This window comes from Azolla caroliniana, unplaced genomic scaffold (assembly GCF_043228905.1).
Source record: "Azolla caroliniana isolate FFs.n. ecotype wild unplaced genomic scaffold, voAzoCaro1.0.p SCAF_2, whole genome shotgun sequence".
Taxonomy (NCBI): domain Eukaryota; kingdom Viridiplantae; phylum Streptophyta; class Polypodiopsida; order Salviniales; family Salviniaceae; genus Azolla; species Azolla caroliniana.
Window position 1 is genome coordinate 9,289,893 of NW_028230437.1, and position 16,772 is coordinate 9,306,664.

The window sequence follows — 16,772 nt, forward strand, 5'->3', positions numbered from 1 at the left end:
TCCATTGCCAAGAAAAGTCTCATCATCAGAACCCTAACATTCATGTCTCTCCCCAAGAGAATGTGAGTTAAGTGATAGGGAAGCAATGGTGAGCAAACAAAGGGATGGGGGCCCAAACATGTATAGGTAAACTGCAATTTCACAATTTCGCCATTCATAGGCAAATATTGTCATATATAGTCTATGGATTAGTGCAACATATGTAATATATTGTGTGAACAATATGCCTCTACATCTTTCCCACACTATTATTCATCACATTTGCAAAATCAAGGACTGATTTACCAAAGAATATAGTAAGCATCCTGAAGTAAGTATAATGAATACATTCCATCTTCCAAACCATTTCTACACATACAAATCTATCTAGAAAATACTTTGCTTTTTTGTCTCTGAAGTATTGTTTTTAAATTGCTTCACATGTAATATTATGACATTGATGTTATACACATATGCCATAACGCTTAGCTCGTGCATGATCTTAACAACAAATAATATAGTTTCAAAGAACTATGGGCATGTATGGTTTTTGTATTTGTATTGAAATAAAATTCATAAGAAATTCCTTTCAGACAAAGTAATGAGATGGTTTTCTATCTCTTGCGACGTGGACTTAGAAATGCTACCACTCGTACTTCAAACCCATAAAGTAACACTTGTCAAATAAGTATTTCTAGAGTCGTCAACATTTGATCTTTCCACCACATATGCTTTGAAATGCACACCGTCCCTCTTTCTAGCTTCCAAGTGGCACTACTGGATGGATCTATGATGGGAGGGAACATAAAGGTGAAGGTATTAGAAGTTTTTTATTGTTTCAAGTGATTCCATATTGAATGCAATGCGTGGTTTGTGCTTATCCATATTCCTTACGACTCGTACCCTTTTGTTTTTGTTTTTATATATATTATTACGATTTGTTAGATACAAATTATCGTCTATCAGATGAGGCCCATAGAGAGAATATGGAACTTGGTTTCTCTCAAAATTATGATTTTGTGCGGATATGTGTTCAATGTGTATCCATATTTGGCGTGTGGCATGTGCACACGAGTCAAAAGGAAACTAATTGGTTTTAGGGAGTAACATGGATTGAAATCAATTTCATGTGCAATGTCACGATATTCCCATTATGACGAGTTTTACCATGAGCAATTAGATCGTCATATGTAGCAAACGTGATTGTGTAGAAGTAAATAAATCCAAGGATTTTGCTCTATTGTACCACAAATACACACACCAATATGCCACCACTACAACATCAATATGCCACATTGCCACCACTACAACATCCTTATCAACAACAAGTATAGGATTACCCTACGACAACTATGATCTTTTCTATATTATTAATGTTGGTATTTGCCTATTCATATAGTAAAATGCATGAATTGTAATCGGAAATGCTTGTACATATGGAACCACGTAGTAACTTGATTAGACTCGAAACAATACGAATTAGGCGATGTCAACTACTACCCCTCTTAACTAACTAATATAGGACGATGTAATCTGGAGCACATATATGTTGATTCCAACAATCTGATTAAGCTAAGGTGAGAATACCATGACCTCGAAGAACCAATGTGCTAAGGGAGAATACCATGACCTCAAAGAACCAATAGAAATCAATTGTGTATAAACAGTTGGCAAATGTATATAGTAGATAAATCTAAAGCTAAAACATTTATTATATATATATATATGTACATACATGTGTGTGTGTGTGTGAACCAACCTTCTTTATTTATATATTTGGAAACTTTCTAAATATCTTCTCTATATGTATATAAAGTGACAGAGGAATAGAGATCTTTCATATTGTTTTTGTAGAGACTTTAATCGAGTTTTGTTATTTTGAAGAAAAAACATGGAAGCAGGAGCAACACCTCTTCTTCACCGTCCTTCTCCCCATTTCTCCTTGTATCCCAAAAAGACATGTGAGTAAGAAAAAGTAGTTATTAGTACTCATTTTGATTGATGTTGTGTGTATTTGAGAGATTTTTAATGTGATGAGTAATCTCATCAATACATGTGCTTCGTTTGCATATGTCTCTCCTTAGAAGAATATGAAATCAGTTCGTGCATCTGATGTGATTCATTGCATAAGCCATCTTGTGTGTGTCATTGAGAACACATGATCCGTTATCATTTAATACTTCACGAACATTTAAATTTTAATGTGGATGTGGATGTGCATCATGCTCATACCTTGTCATATGTCTATGCATCAAGTAGAAATACTTGAATCTTGTGAATATGTGTAGTGCCATGTTCATACCTCATCATATGTGTGTGCATCAAGCAGAAACACATGAATCTTTTGAATGTATGCATATTCTAATCATTTGCATGTCATATCGAAGTTTTCACTCATTTCATATTCTAATGAAAATGTACAACATTCATCTGACATCCTCTTGAGTCTTAGGTGTGTATTGCTAGGAAAGCATGAATCTTCTCCATTTTAATGTGAATGTGCATAGATAAATCATTTGTGTGTCACAAGAAAATAATGAGGCTTTTCAATTCTAATATCTAGAAAAATATGTATTCCTATTGAAAAATGTATCTCCATTGTGTACTGACATAAAAAGTGGACAATATTCTGATATGTAGGGGATGCACACCAAACCAATTGTGTAATAGCAAATGAGAGGCAATTCTCCTCTCTTAGTTGGACAAAGAGGGAGCATACACAAAGCCAAAGAAACTTCTATCCCAAGCACCGACATGTGAACCACATTCCCAAAGGTCTTAGGGCGCTATACACGGAGAAGCAAGAGTCTCTTGTGAAGGACACTTGGGCCATCCTAAAAAGGGATGCACAACATAATGGAACCAAGCTTTTCATGAAGTATGTTTTTCTCTCGCCAACCTTGGGGTAGTCTATATGATACTTTGGCACTTCCATATAGAGACGGTTTAGGTTTAGATTTCACATAACATAGGCACATCTAGGCTCTAGCCTTTGGGTTCTTGTCCACTATTAGGACATCTATACTTTTATTTGATCTATTTATATCTAGATTACTATTCTAGATTATTAGGACATCTATGCTTTTATTTGATCTACTCATATCTAGATTGATAAGATTTTGTATGGCTTGTGAGTTTTTTTGATACATAATGTGAAATTCATTATTCCTCTTTTTTATTCATATTGTTAATTCAACTTGGTGTAAATGATGGTGGAAAAGACAATCATAAATATCTAAAGGGGCCCCTGTGTGACTTTTAAAACTTGCAATTGGCGTGTTTGTGCTGATTATTACAACATTGACACTTTGTGACTTTTAAAACTTGCCAATTGTGTGTTTGTGCTTATTATAATATTCCCATGTATCTTGCAGGGTATTTGAGATTGCACCTTCAGCTAAAAAGCTTTTCTCATTTTTGAAGGACTCAGATGTGCCTCTTGACAAAAATCAAAAGTTGAAATCCCATGCACTAAAAGTATTTGTAATTGTGAGTACAACAAAGATCTAGAACTCTTTCTCTACACTTTCTTTACTGTGTACAATTTATGATATTCATATGAGTTTCTTTGACAATTTGGTAGATTTGTGAAGCTGCAACAACTTTAAGGAAGAAAGGAGAAGTTTCAACTCCGGGGTCCACAATGAAGGATATGGCTCAAGCTCACAATTTGTCTGGTGTTGTGGATGAGCATTATGAGGTACGCATAATTGTTTGCAATTAAAATAACTTTTAACATGTTCCTTATGACCAACAAGGAAATCAAATATTCAATACTTGATCAATCTTGTGAAATGGTTTGGAATTAAAGGCATGTGAAATACAAACTAATCCTTTTCGAGGTTAAATGTTATAGGTCGTAAGATATTGCTTGTTAAAGACAATAGAAGAAGGTTTACCACCAGAGGTATGGAACGATGAAGTGAGGCAAGCATGGGAGCAAGCATATGATGAGCTTGTGCTAGCAATGAAATCAAAAAACTTCACAAAGTGACATGAAGACACCCATGCATTCTATTCTATGTAAATATTAAAGTTTGTTAATCCATATGCTATATATTGTAAGGAGGATGTCATATGCATATGCACATAAGGAGCTTAATGAGATATTACGTCCAACTTATTTTCTAAAAGGGAGATGTTGATCATTATAGCATTTGGATATTGCAATCTGAGCCTCGAGGGTAATAAATTTTTAGCATTGCCTCTCTAAGGTGTAATGTCTTTGTTTTGATATTTGACTATAACGTATCCAAAATTTCTCCCTTTCTATGTTAGGTATGTATTAAGGTTAAGAGTTATTTATTGATTAAATTATAGAATTAATTAAGGTTGGTAGTTGCAACAAGACCACAATATCGCTTCTTAAAAGATAAGATGATCCTACCTCAAATAGGGGATTTAGCCATCAAGAGAGTTGTATTGATAATTCTACAAAAGTAATTTTTAGGATTGTGATTATGTGTTAGATTGGATTAATGCTCCAAAATAAAATTTGGGGTTAGTGTAAATTTGGTGGGAATGAGGAGTTATTATGGTCTTAAGACATAAAAATCTCTTTCATGTTTGCTACACCTTGAGGCTGAACCCTCGAAACATGTACAGGTTCAAGAGTCATCATGTTTATTGTAACACCATTTCGATCAAAAGTGAATGCTTTGGTTATATTTAATTTTGAATGGTGCTACAAGACAATGCAATTATTCTGATATGGGAATTAGGGTTCCCATTTGTTGGAAGTAAAGAGAATTATTTATTTTATCGTAAAAGTATATCTTAGTCTTTATTGAAGCTTCTTCATTATGTGGATGGGTTTAACTAAATGTGCAATCATGTTTACAGTAATATATTACATGCTAAAGCACAGTGTGAAAATATCCATTTTACACGTTGCCAACGACTATATCTAAACAATGTTATTCTTATCGATTTATTTTGGATGGTAGTATTAATAAGTTGTTGCAATCACTTTAGGATAATGGGTTAAAGCCTCAAGAATCGGATTCTATGTTTGCAATCCTATGTTTGCATGTACCGTAAAACTTCATAATGTAGTCTTTATAATATCAAATCCTTCTTAATCAATTAGTTTGATGAGAGTATGTGCCACGGTCCACAATAATGTCTTGACTCTCACTCATATCTTCATATAGTAGTTTGATGAGAGTATATGTCAAAATGTCCCAAGAGTATGAATTTGCAAATCATTTTCAATACAGGTTGAAAATATAGTGTTATTAACAACATCAATAGTGTATGCTTATGATGACGTGTCTTTGTTGGAGGATATCAATCACTAGAATTGGACAAAGTCTTTGTTCTTAAAGTTTACTATATGCACGTAAGAAGCATAACAACAAATATGACTTTTTAGTGACCTACATGAATGACATGTTGACCCCTATTAACGCATAGTAAGTGACATAAGGAGGCGATTTGATTCTCATAGCTAATAACAAACGAGGAGGGCAAGTGGTTTTGGTGAAGAAGCAAGTCGACCATGGGTGAGGTATTGAAGACATTCCTTGCATTTCTTGATGCATCTATGAGTGCATAATAGAGTACGATTTGTTTAGTGGAAACCACTTCACTTGAGGGAGGCATTAGAGTAAAATGAGGCCTTGACCTCTCTAAATATCTTTGAGGATGGAAGTTTACCTAGACAAATATTCCAAACAAAATGTCCTGACATTGGTTGTAAGCATATTTCAATTCTCACATTAGGAAAACCAACTTTGGTGGCCACTGTATCACTATGTGGGTTTGTACACTAGGAATCAACTTCACTAGTTCAAACCTAGTGCATTGATGTAAGAGGGTTTATTTAGCATTAGTTCATTGGCAGGAAATTTAGGACAATTCTCACATTAGGAAAACCAACTTTGGTGGCCACTGTATCACTATGTGGGTTTGTACACTAGGAATCAACTTCACTAGTTCAGACCTAGTGCATTGATGTAAGAGGGTTTATTTAGCATTAGTTCATTGCATGAAATTTAGGAAAGGTAACATTGTCCATGATAAAAAGGATGGCTAGAAAATTCTTGAGAGGAAAACATTGAAGAGTGGTTTGCATGGAGATGACGTTAGTAAACTCACTATGCTTGGATTTTTGGGCTAGCCCTTGGTCATGTGAATATCATTACTTCTTTTTTACTCAATAGTCTAAACACGACTTGATTCTAATGAGCAACCTAGTTGCAAATATAGGAAAGCACCTTACAACAAGGAGAGATTTCTACCCATGGGGAGCAACAACTCGACCTTTCAAATACCAGAGTTTGATAATATGCTCCAATTTGGTTTCAAGAAACATTGAAAGGAAAAACTTTCCCTCTTCAAAGACAATTCTTACGATATCTCCAATTCTTACGATATCTCCAACAACGCTTCAAAAGAATGAATCCCTATATTTATTAGCAACCCAAGAAAATTTATCTCCCAATCTGAGTGAGTTGTTACCAAAATAATATTATCATAATAGTGTCAAAGGAATTAGAGAATCATTTCATTCAACATAATTTGTAAATGTCCACAAATGTTGATACATTTGTCACACATTTAGATTTTAAACTAGATCTACATTCAAATGTGTACAAATGGACATCAAATCTTCGTTCTTCAATGGATACCTCAAAGGATGAGGTGTTTGTAGTGTCACCACCACATTATAGATGCCTAATTCATAAAGCAAAGCCCAAACCTTATACAAACTATTGTATTAAAGCTAGTATTGTGGGGTTTGAATAGTGCCATGTAGATTGCATCAACCACAATTGTTCATAGGATGAATCGTGGATAGGTGGGTAGTATGTCATATTCATCTTGACATTATTAATTAAAAAAAAAAGATCTTGATGAAGGTGTGCATTTTGTAATTATATAGCTCGTGAAACTACTTTCTAGTCGATAAAATGCCTTTATGTGATGCATATGTTATATTTTTCAAAGCAAAACGAAGGAGTTTTTTAGACATTGTTTGTAAACCTTAGGTCTGATTCAATGAAAATAGTCGAAAGGAAATAAAGAGAAGCACATTAATATATTTTGTTGTACTTAATTGACTACAAATATGTGCACATTATAGCACCCCATTAGCATTGAATTAAGATAATGGTATTATCGCCAATCCTTGGGTTTTGGAACAATGATATGTGAGGCCATATGAAATGCAATACATAAAGAAATGTATTTACAAGCGAACTTATAGGGTGCATGACTTCAAAGCACGAGGTTTTACCAATACAATATTTTTATATGCGTACAACATCATTTGAAGTCTCATATATTATGTATATAAGAAATTCTTTGACATTGTGCGTAACGTGTATTAATGTCTTATTCTCCTATGGTCTCCTTACTTAATTTTTGAAGTATCAAACAACATCGTGCTTCACAAATAGTATCTCACATCTTTTAGGGGGTCACAAGTTTTGATAGATAAATATGCACGAAGTTCTGTAAACAAATTGTGTCATGCGAGAGCATAGATAGTTTGTACGTATTGTATTATCATCATTCATTATTTTAGATCCTCATAAATATATGGTGGGTCACCAGAAATGAAGGATGAAATACTTCATTACAATGATAAGCACCCAGGTCTTACATGTTTGGGTGGTAGCGTTATGGAAGGAGAAATTCGTTTACATAACACCAACATATGTAAGACACATGCTTGAAGATACAAAGCTTACAGCTCTAGACAAAGCTTACAGCTCTAGAAGGTTTTCTCCAATGTTTAACGAAGCTCAAGATTTGGCTATGTGTTAGAATTAATGTACATATTGTAATAAATAAAAGAAATATTCTTCCATCCATCCAATTGAAGCATATTCAAAGGTGCAATGGAAGCTATGGTATAATAGATTACAATATAGCAAGGAGATGATGAAAGGGAGCTAAAGATTTTTATGGGTTTACTACATAAACGGTTTTTGCTTTGTTTAGTGCCGTGTTTTTTAACTTCCTTCTTTATAAAGTGCCATAGTTTATTCCTTCCCATTTCAATGAGTAAAGGACTGATTCCAGATGAGGGGGTGTCTTGAAGAAGAGAGCAACAGTAGCACACAATGCAGCCACACCCACCATCATCATCAACAATGGCCTATGCGTTCTCATGCGTACTACACTGCATGATGAACTTTGCTTTACAAATGCCTTACAACTCCTACATGGTGGATTAGATTTGCGTATATCCTTTGCAACCTTCGGAAGCTCGATTATCACCTCTGGATCTTCGTCATCCACAACATCTCGTGAAATCAATATATTATTCTTAGAATTTTGGTCCTGGATTGTAATGCTCACAAAGGGGGACTGCTTATGTTGTATCTTCCTCTCAATCATGTTAAGATAGGAAACATTTCCTTTGTTCCGAGCATGCCATTCAGGAGTGAGTCCTTCAAAATCATATGCAGATCTCCATCCATATAGCCCAACCTATAACAAAGTCAGAAAGATTATGTAAGTTTCCATAAAGAGACCTCTCTAAAACATGAACTTAATGCATGTTGCTTATTGGCCGCTTCTGTAAGTATTTGGTTGTTAACCCACATGCTCTTGTGCTGGCAATAAATTGGCAGAACCTATGACTTGAAATAAACTCTGGGTTATTCTTTAATTCCCCGAATGCCCCTGGATTTCCCTAAACACTCTTGTTCAAAAAACCCCAAAAAAGAGAGAAAATGGGGAGATGAACCGAAATAATCATTATCTCTGCTCAAAGAGCAATTGACCATATGATTGCTCAAAGAGCACATTCGTTCACTCCTTCAGGAACTGACTCGGGGGTGTTTGGGGAAAAAGAACAAAAACTGAGGGTCATTTGAGGATTTAAAGAAAAACGATTAGGAGTTTTCTCCCTAAGCATACCTCATATGGATCATCTGTGAGAGCTTCAAGCACATCTTCAGCACCAGACATACTTGCTGCAACATGAAGAGGAGTAAAACCTGCTGGTCCTTTCATGATTGGAGTGAAGATATTAGCACTCTTTGAACCATATCCATCTGGAGCATAATGCATTAATAGTTCCACCATGGCCTTACTCTTCCTCTTCACAGCTTTATGAACCAGATTCACCTCTGACACCACACTCAAAACCTCATCTATTTCATTGATACCTATACCAAATAGTAAATCCAAGAGTTTTTTCACCACTGCACACCAGTCATGCAAAACTGCGTACTTCAAAAGCCCTTTGAACCTATACAATTCCATGTGAGGCATACGTAGGTCCACAATTGAATATGCTGGACTAATTCCCATAGCTGTGCTCTGAAATATCCATCCCAGTTCCTGTAGAAAATTGATAGCCTCAGCTTCTTTGTTCACTTTGATTTCATCAGATAAAAATCCGTCCATGTCACTGGATTGACAAGGGGATGCTAAATCAAGTTCTTTTTCCAAAGAACGAAGCTCAGCACATATTTCTTTGTCAGCTACAATCACAGGTAACATATTTCCCAAAAGATTATGCTCCACCTGACAAATCAATTTTACAACAAATAAATCAATAAATCCTCTTGTTATCATCACCTTGATTCAAATCTGATACAAAGTTTAAACTTCCCCCTCTAATTATTGTAGTAGTTCAGCCAATCATAGACTTAGTTTCGAATTTTCTCACCACCATAAACCTGAACACCATATCCTACAGTTTGCTAAACTTCCCACCCATTGCAAATCTTCCAACATCAAAACCTCTTTATGATACTACTTTAAATTTTTTCTAAACTTCCCACCAGTTCAAATATTTCCACCATTGGACCTCTTTTCCAACACCATTGGATCTCTCTCCCTCTCAGACTTACCTCAATAAAACAGCGACCCAATACATTTGAAGGTCCTCCAGGAAATTGAACTCTTTGTTCATCTCTATTTTCAGAAGCTGAAAACGCCACTTCATGGAGAACATACATTCCATGGTATGCACAAACAATCCTATAACAAGGGAGAAATCAATGACGACGCAGTTGCACAAAAGACCCACATGCAATTTATAGATTGAAACCCTAAACCCTTTAACTTACTTTGTTTCTGGAACTAAGTTGTACCCATGTACAATCAGTGTAGCTTCTTCTCCAGCTTCTACAGCTAAGGGACGGACAGATCTTATAATAGGACCAATGTCATCTCTTGAATAGCTTATTCTCTTCACTTCACCTGAACAAATCAATAAGCATAAAAACAAATTATGAAAATTCCCAGGTAACAATAAGAAGATAAACAAAATAAATATGTTACCATTAATGATCAATGCCTTTTTTTGTTCTACTTGCACTAAAATTCTCCCCTTATTCCAGAGACTAGCATGAGACAATTGCAAAAGACGTTTCAAGCTTCCCCTCAAGTCCAAAGTCAGCTGAAAGAAGAAAGCCATGATCAAAACAAAAATACAGGAAAAACTCCAAAACCACACTGACTTTTTCTTTCTTTCCCCATTGGACCTAGGTTTCCGTTATTTCTCCAAGTGCCCCAGGTCAACATCCAAAAAAGAAAACAGAATTCATGAATTGAACCACATACAATTGAGACAAAGGTGATGATTGAACATATAACTGCTTGAATGGTTGACAAAGGCATTTGAGGAGATACCAAAAACTTAGGGGCAATTCTAGGATATAACGAGAAACTGGAAATTTGGAGATTTCACAAAGGAAAAAATTCTAAAACCCTAAAAACCAAGAGACACTATGTATGCATACATTAGAAGTTTACCTCTTTCCATGACCAATGTGGCATTGAAAGAAATACAGTAAGGAGAATGCAACCAGGCCGCATATATTCTTCCATGAAGCAAGGAGTCACAGAGAGCCATTCTTGGAGCTGTTCACATAAACAAAAATGAAGTAATTACTACCAAACCTATCAATTCCTCCTCTAATACAAACTCTAATTATTACCAAAACCATCATACAATCCCTCCTTTCTACATATACTTGTACCGCAAAAGTATCATACAATCTCTCCTTTGTACACATAAAATTTTGCCTAAATGGTTAAAAAAGTTTTGAGTTACTAAGGTTGGTTATTCTGGAATATAAAGTTGGAAGTCTCTCTAGATGGAGTTTCAATGGCCTTATCTATTGGGCTATCCATGATGGGGATGTTCAGAAATCTTAGTTCCACCATTTTCGAGTAAGAATCTCTATCAACCAAATTTGTTCAAGCTTTTATGGTTTTATTTTTCTTTATCATATCATCATTTTTGTTCAAGCTTTTACTTTATCTCTTTCAATCGCCTAACTCCATTAGATAAAGGCTATTACCAGGCAAATCCAAAGGCGACTTCCTCATTTCAATGGTCTTTCCATATTGGACCATCTCATGATGCTGCTGATCACTCATTTTATTTCTATTCATCAAGCATCTCTCACTATCATTTACATTAGCTTTTACTTTATTATTTTATTGTTTAGGTAAGTTAAGTTTGCTTCTGTTTTCTCTCCTTTTGTTAATATTTTACAGTATTGTTTTGGGAAGTTAGGTTAGCATGCATACTTTTTGTTTAAGCTTTTACAATATTGTTTCAGGAAGTTAGGTTGGCGTAAATACTTTTTGTTAATACATCTTTCTTTCTTTGTTGTGCATCAGATTCAGCTATTTAAACAAATGGTTATGATATAGAGGCATAACAATAGGAGAGGGAGACACAGAAAGACAGAGAAGAAGACGAAGATAATTAGAGTTCAGATGCTATATACAACCACATAATAATCCTGTACAAAGAGAGAGAAAACAACAAGTTTAATTGAAGAAATATTTTACAGTATTGTTTTGGGAAGTTAGGTTAGCATGCATACTTTTTGTTTAAGCTTTTACAATATTGTTTCAGGAAGTTAGGTTGGCATAAATACTTTTTGTTAATACATCTTTCTTTCTTTCTTGTGCATCAGATTCGGCTATTTAAACAAATATTTATGATATAGAGGGATAACAATAGGCGAGGGAGACACAGAAAGACAGAGAAGAAGAAGATAATTAGAGTTCAGATGTTAAATACAACCACATAATAACACTGTACAAAAAGAGAGAAAACAGCAAGTTTAATTGAAGAAAAATCACAGTACATATTACCTGGAGAGTAATAACTCTTAGATCTTTCTTTCTTTCTTTCTTTCTTGTGTATCAGATTCAGCTAATTGAACAAATGGTTATGATAAACAAGCATAAAAATAGGGGAGGGAGACACAGAGAGATGGGGGAGAGAGAAAAGAAGCAGAAGGAAATTACAGTTCAGAAGCTAAATACGTAATACTGTAGGGAGAGAGAGATGGAGTTTTATCTGAATGGTAATAACTCTTAGACATTCATGTACCTGCTTGCTTCACATTGATGTAAATTGATGTTTTTTTATTCCATTTACCTGAGACTTATAATTTTGTGGAATGTCTGCAATCCGCGTTACATCACAAAGCTTGAAAATAATGCGTCCAGTTAACTCCTGTCAACAAATTAATGATCAAAATTTCATTGATTCAGATCTGACACAGCTTGCTCATATACAAATTTGACTAATTTATTTCTACTAGATTCTCGATTAAGGTCACAATTCATTGATTGGAAATGAGGTGACAAACTTATATCTACATGGGAGGATTAAATTTGTTGTGTTCACTGATTATGAAGCAGGTTAAAAGATTCTACTAAATGGCCGGCTTTAGTTTTGTTAATTATAGACGTCTAGCGCATGGTAAGATTTGGCTCATTGATTATAAACTCGGTTAAGATTTACCTGGCTGTTAGAGCTAGAGCTTGCAGGTGATTGATCTGATCCAGATTCTGAGCTATCACTGATTCGCCTAACGGAATTTTTTCCAATAGGATTATCGACTGTAGTATAATGTTGTCTAAATACAGGCATTTCACTCTGTATTATAAGATGTGATTCTGTATCTCCCCCATTTGTCTTCATGATATTAGCTTCAGAGTCCCTGAGCATATTAATATTACTAAAAGTTTCAGTAGGGAAGAATTTCTGCTCAGTAGGAGATCTAGTATAGTTGCTATCCGGTGAAGACCCAGGTTCGACCTCACTTTCCGTAGAAGAGACATTGAAGATCTTTCTTGATTGAGACGATGGCAAGAAATCATTAACATTTTCATTGATAGATCTTTTCCTTATATGTTCTTCAGGGCTACTCTGACCACCTGAAGATAGCGAGTGAATACTTTGCTCATTTGATGAAGGAGGTTGAGCTTGAACATTAATGAAGTTAGAAGATGGTATATTCTTCTTCTCTGTCTTTATTGATTCTTGTGCTGGCAAGATGGCTTGAGATCCCAATATGTTCCGAAGAGCTATTACTACTGCTTCTTGTGATAGATGACCAAGCTGAGTGAGAAGAGATTGAGATATAACTTGATCTTGCCTTTGTGGCATTACTCCACAAATAGGTGCCATATTATTCTGGAGGTTTTGATATGCTGCTAATGTAGCATCTCTTACCATTGCTGCATTCTTGAGAGATTGCACTAGAGCTTCTTGCTCTGGAGTTGGGAGGACAGGATTGGGTTTCTCCTTAGTTTTTGCAGCTATTGGAGGAAAATAAGGTTTGTTAGCGTTGTCTCTCTATTATATTACAATTGTATTAAGTTACAATAACAAGAGAGATAAGGTTGTACACACAGCACTCTATTTACTTATAAGAGCATCAAGTTTGAAAAATTATGTTCCGATAGAAGGAATGTTTTGTTTTCAAACATATTGAGGAGCTTTTGTGAAGCCATAAATCATTTGAGTTTATGGTTTTCTAGAAGCGATGTTTCATTTTACAACTTAACTTTGGCGTTTTCTTAACTAGTTTCATTCATAATCTCTCGTCTAACATCTAATCTATCCATCAATTCATAATTCATAACTGTGTTTTTTTAATGGCAAAAGATTGAATTTAATGATAAGAGAGTTATGTTTCTCTAGAAGTGTAACAATAGGAGAATTGTTTTTTCTAAACCTGCTTCATGATCTCTCCTCCAATCTGTATTGTATCTATCAATTCATAATTCATCAATACACAGGCATATAAGAGCCAGCTAGTTTCATTCATAATCTCTCGTCTAACATCTAATCTATCCATCAATTCATAATTCATCACTGTATTTTTTTAGTGGCAAAAGATTGAATTTAATGATACGAGAGTCATGTTTCTCTAGAAGCGTAACAATAGGAGAATTGTTTTTCTAAACCCGCATCATGATCTCTCCTCCAATCTGTATTGTATCTATTAATTCATAATTCATCAATACACAGGCATATAAGAGCCAGTGTATGTCTTGTAGTTAGCATTCAGTCTATTGTTTTAAGAGCATCATGTTTGCGAAGTTTTGATAAAGGCTGAATTAAAGGATAAGAATGGAGGTTATGTTTTCTAGAAGAAAAGTTTTGTTTCTGATGACCTACCTTATACACACGTCTGCTAAAAATAGGGTAATTTCATTCGCATCACAATGTCTATCTTATATATCAATTCATAGCTCATCACAACATATGCAAATATAATCTGTTGTTTAATCATAATTCTAGCAGTGCAAACTGCATCTATCATGAGTTCAATACATATAATAACATCCAATGACAAAGCCTCACCATGTAGCTGTGGAAGGAGTAAAACCATACTGACAACACATCATCCTAGCAGTGTTAATAAATTTCACCAGTGTAAAACACATCTATCACCCATACATTAATTCACTATTTATATATGTCCAAATATCCAAGCCACTCACCTTGGAATTGTGAAAGAAGTGTAATTATACTTAGAAGCTCAGCATTTCCTGGCTGGGCAGTATTATCTGCTGACCCCACCAGAACATTCAGGCCATTTGCACCATTCACATCGATATTCGATTTCCTTCTTCGTTTGTTATGACCAGCCAATCTCCTCCTACAACTTCTCTTTCCTTCATCAAATTCCTGCAAGGGGTGAAATCTGCACACATATAAAAAAGAAGTTGTCATATAAAGATCATTTTTTCTTCTTCAAATTAATTCCTGGATTAGAAATGGAGTACTCTTCGTCATAAAATTGAGCTTTCACCATAAAAGGATGAAGTCTTTTTGAGGCATGCATTCGAACTTTCACCACAATATAGACATATAGACATATAGGTGTGTGTGTGTGTGTGTGTGTGTGTAGATAGATATGAAGAGTTTCTTTTACTGAGTATAAAATCTGAAATAGAGTTTTTTTCAGGTGCAATCCACTAGGAATGAACATTCAGCAGTAAAAAGAATTGGAAACTTTCAGGAAGAAACATGGGAACTTTGGATACCTAGGCTTAACAATGTTGCCACATGAGACAGGTTGAGAGAGAGAGAGAGAGAGAGATGGAAGTCTTCTTTACCTGCTACATTGCTGACAGAATCTCTGCATTGTCCTCTGTACGAGAGATTGAGGTGACTTGGAATGGAGCTCACACACTCTATGGCGTCTATGGTAATCCTTAGCATGCTTCAGATCCACATGGCAATCATCCACTTGACAAACATGAGTCTGTTGTGTATTGCTATTACTATTACTATTACTATTACAATTATTGTTATTGTTATTGTTATTGATCCCACATGTTGGAGATGAAGGTCGATATCTCTTATTTACATTAGAATTCCTCGCCCCATTCCCTGTATTATATGCATCACATCGTGGATGATTAAATGAGGTTGACCACAGCTTCAGGGATAAGCTCTGATCATCAGCATATTCAGAATTAGTATTATTCATGTCCAAATCGATGACGTTGTTCTTGAAATTTGTCCCTTTCTTTAACCTTTGCTGATCTGAAGAGGTAAACTCTGAGTCGGAATCACCGCCATCTCCAGTTGCTGTTTCATTATTAATCCTTAGGGCAATAGGCTTAATGACACGATCTGATGTTCCTTTCTCGTATTGATCATCTGTTGCTACTTTCTCCGCTTTCGATTCAGCTTCTTCCAGACCAATTTTCCATACATCATGGGTTTCTGTACTTGCACTGTGTTTCATGAACGAGAAGCCTTCCCATGCTCCTCTCGTTACAGATGTGGATTGCGCAGTATACAAATCAGTACTTGCTCGAGCTTCATCAACAGCGTGGTTATAATTCCTCGGGTAATGATCCTGCAGAGACGGATTCTTCTGCTTCTTCTTGGTGGTACTGGATATTCCATGAATCGTGGTTTCATGGAAACCTGTGTTATTGGAGAGGAACTGGAATTGGTAGTACGGGAGACCTGATGATCCAAGGTTGCTGTTATAAGGATAGCTCTCATGACGAACTGCTGCGACTTGAGGTCCAGCATCTCCATCCATTCTTATGATTCTTCAATCTGATGATGTACTTGCGGTAATCGTTTCTTCAATCATATATAAATATCTATATATATACGTATGTATTCCTCAATTCTTCTGGTCTGTTGATGCTGACTCTTCTAAGCTCTCAGTATTTAGTATGGTAGACGCGGACAGGGATTGGAGACAGATGAAAGAGGAAATTAAGCTTTCTAGCCTAAATTGTGATGAAAATGGACTGAATAATGTGTAAGGGAATGGAATATATCCGACAGGGATTGGCGATGGTAAACGCGGCCTTCCTTGATGATCCAGTCTGTACTGATGAAAATGGAAGTGTTAACGATCTGCACATCAAGTTACGGGATGCCCTCTGGCGAGGATTGGCGATGGAGGAATATGTGTATACCATTCAGTCTGTACTGTTGGAGGAGTTACTGATCTTCACCTCAAGTTATGGAAACTTCTAGAAAGAATCAGAGATGGGAGGAGTTCAGAAATCATTGGTGAAACGCATGGCTC

General features: G+C 35.5%; 2 protein-coding genes across 2 annotated transcripts; one reads left to right on the forward strand and one right to left on the reverse strand.

Moving 5' to 3' along the window:
* The first annotated feature begins 1,786 nt into the window (after positions 1-1,786).
* Positions 1,787-4,249, forward strand: HB1 (hemoglobin 1). The gene is made up of 5 exons (XM_087315113.1): positions 1,787-1,940; positions 2,620-2,857; positions 3,354-3,468; positions 3,563-3,679; positions 3,836-4,249. The coding sequence occupies exons 1-5, from the start codon at positions 1,871-1,873 to the stop codon at positions 3,971-3,973; spliced, it is 678 nt and encodes a 225-aa protein (XP_087171239.1). The 5' UTR covers positions 1,787-1,870; the 3' UTR covers positions 3,974-4,249.
* A 3,499-nt stretch (positions 4,250-7,748) lies between these two features.
* LOC147867319 (squamosa promoter-binding-like protein 1) lies at positions 7,749-16,530 on the reverse strand. Its single transcript, XM_087315115.1, has 10 exons — positions 15,328-16,530; positions 14,710-14,912; positions 12,719-13,518; positions 12,350-12,427; positions 10,702-10,809; positions 10,228-10,345; positions 10,014-10,146; positions 9,795-9,924; positions 8,854-9,465; positions 7,749-8,421 (listed from the first exon to the last, which is right to left on the reverse strand). Exons 1-10 carry the CDS (start codon positions 16,269-16,271, stop codon positions 7,954-7,956), a joined length of 3,594 nt encoding a protein of 1,197 aa, XP_087171241.1. The 5' UTR covers positions 16,272-16,530; the 3' UTR covers positions 7,749-7,953.
* Between the last annotated feature and the right edge of the window lie 242 nt (positions 16,531-16,772).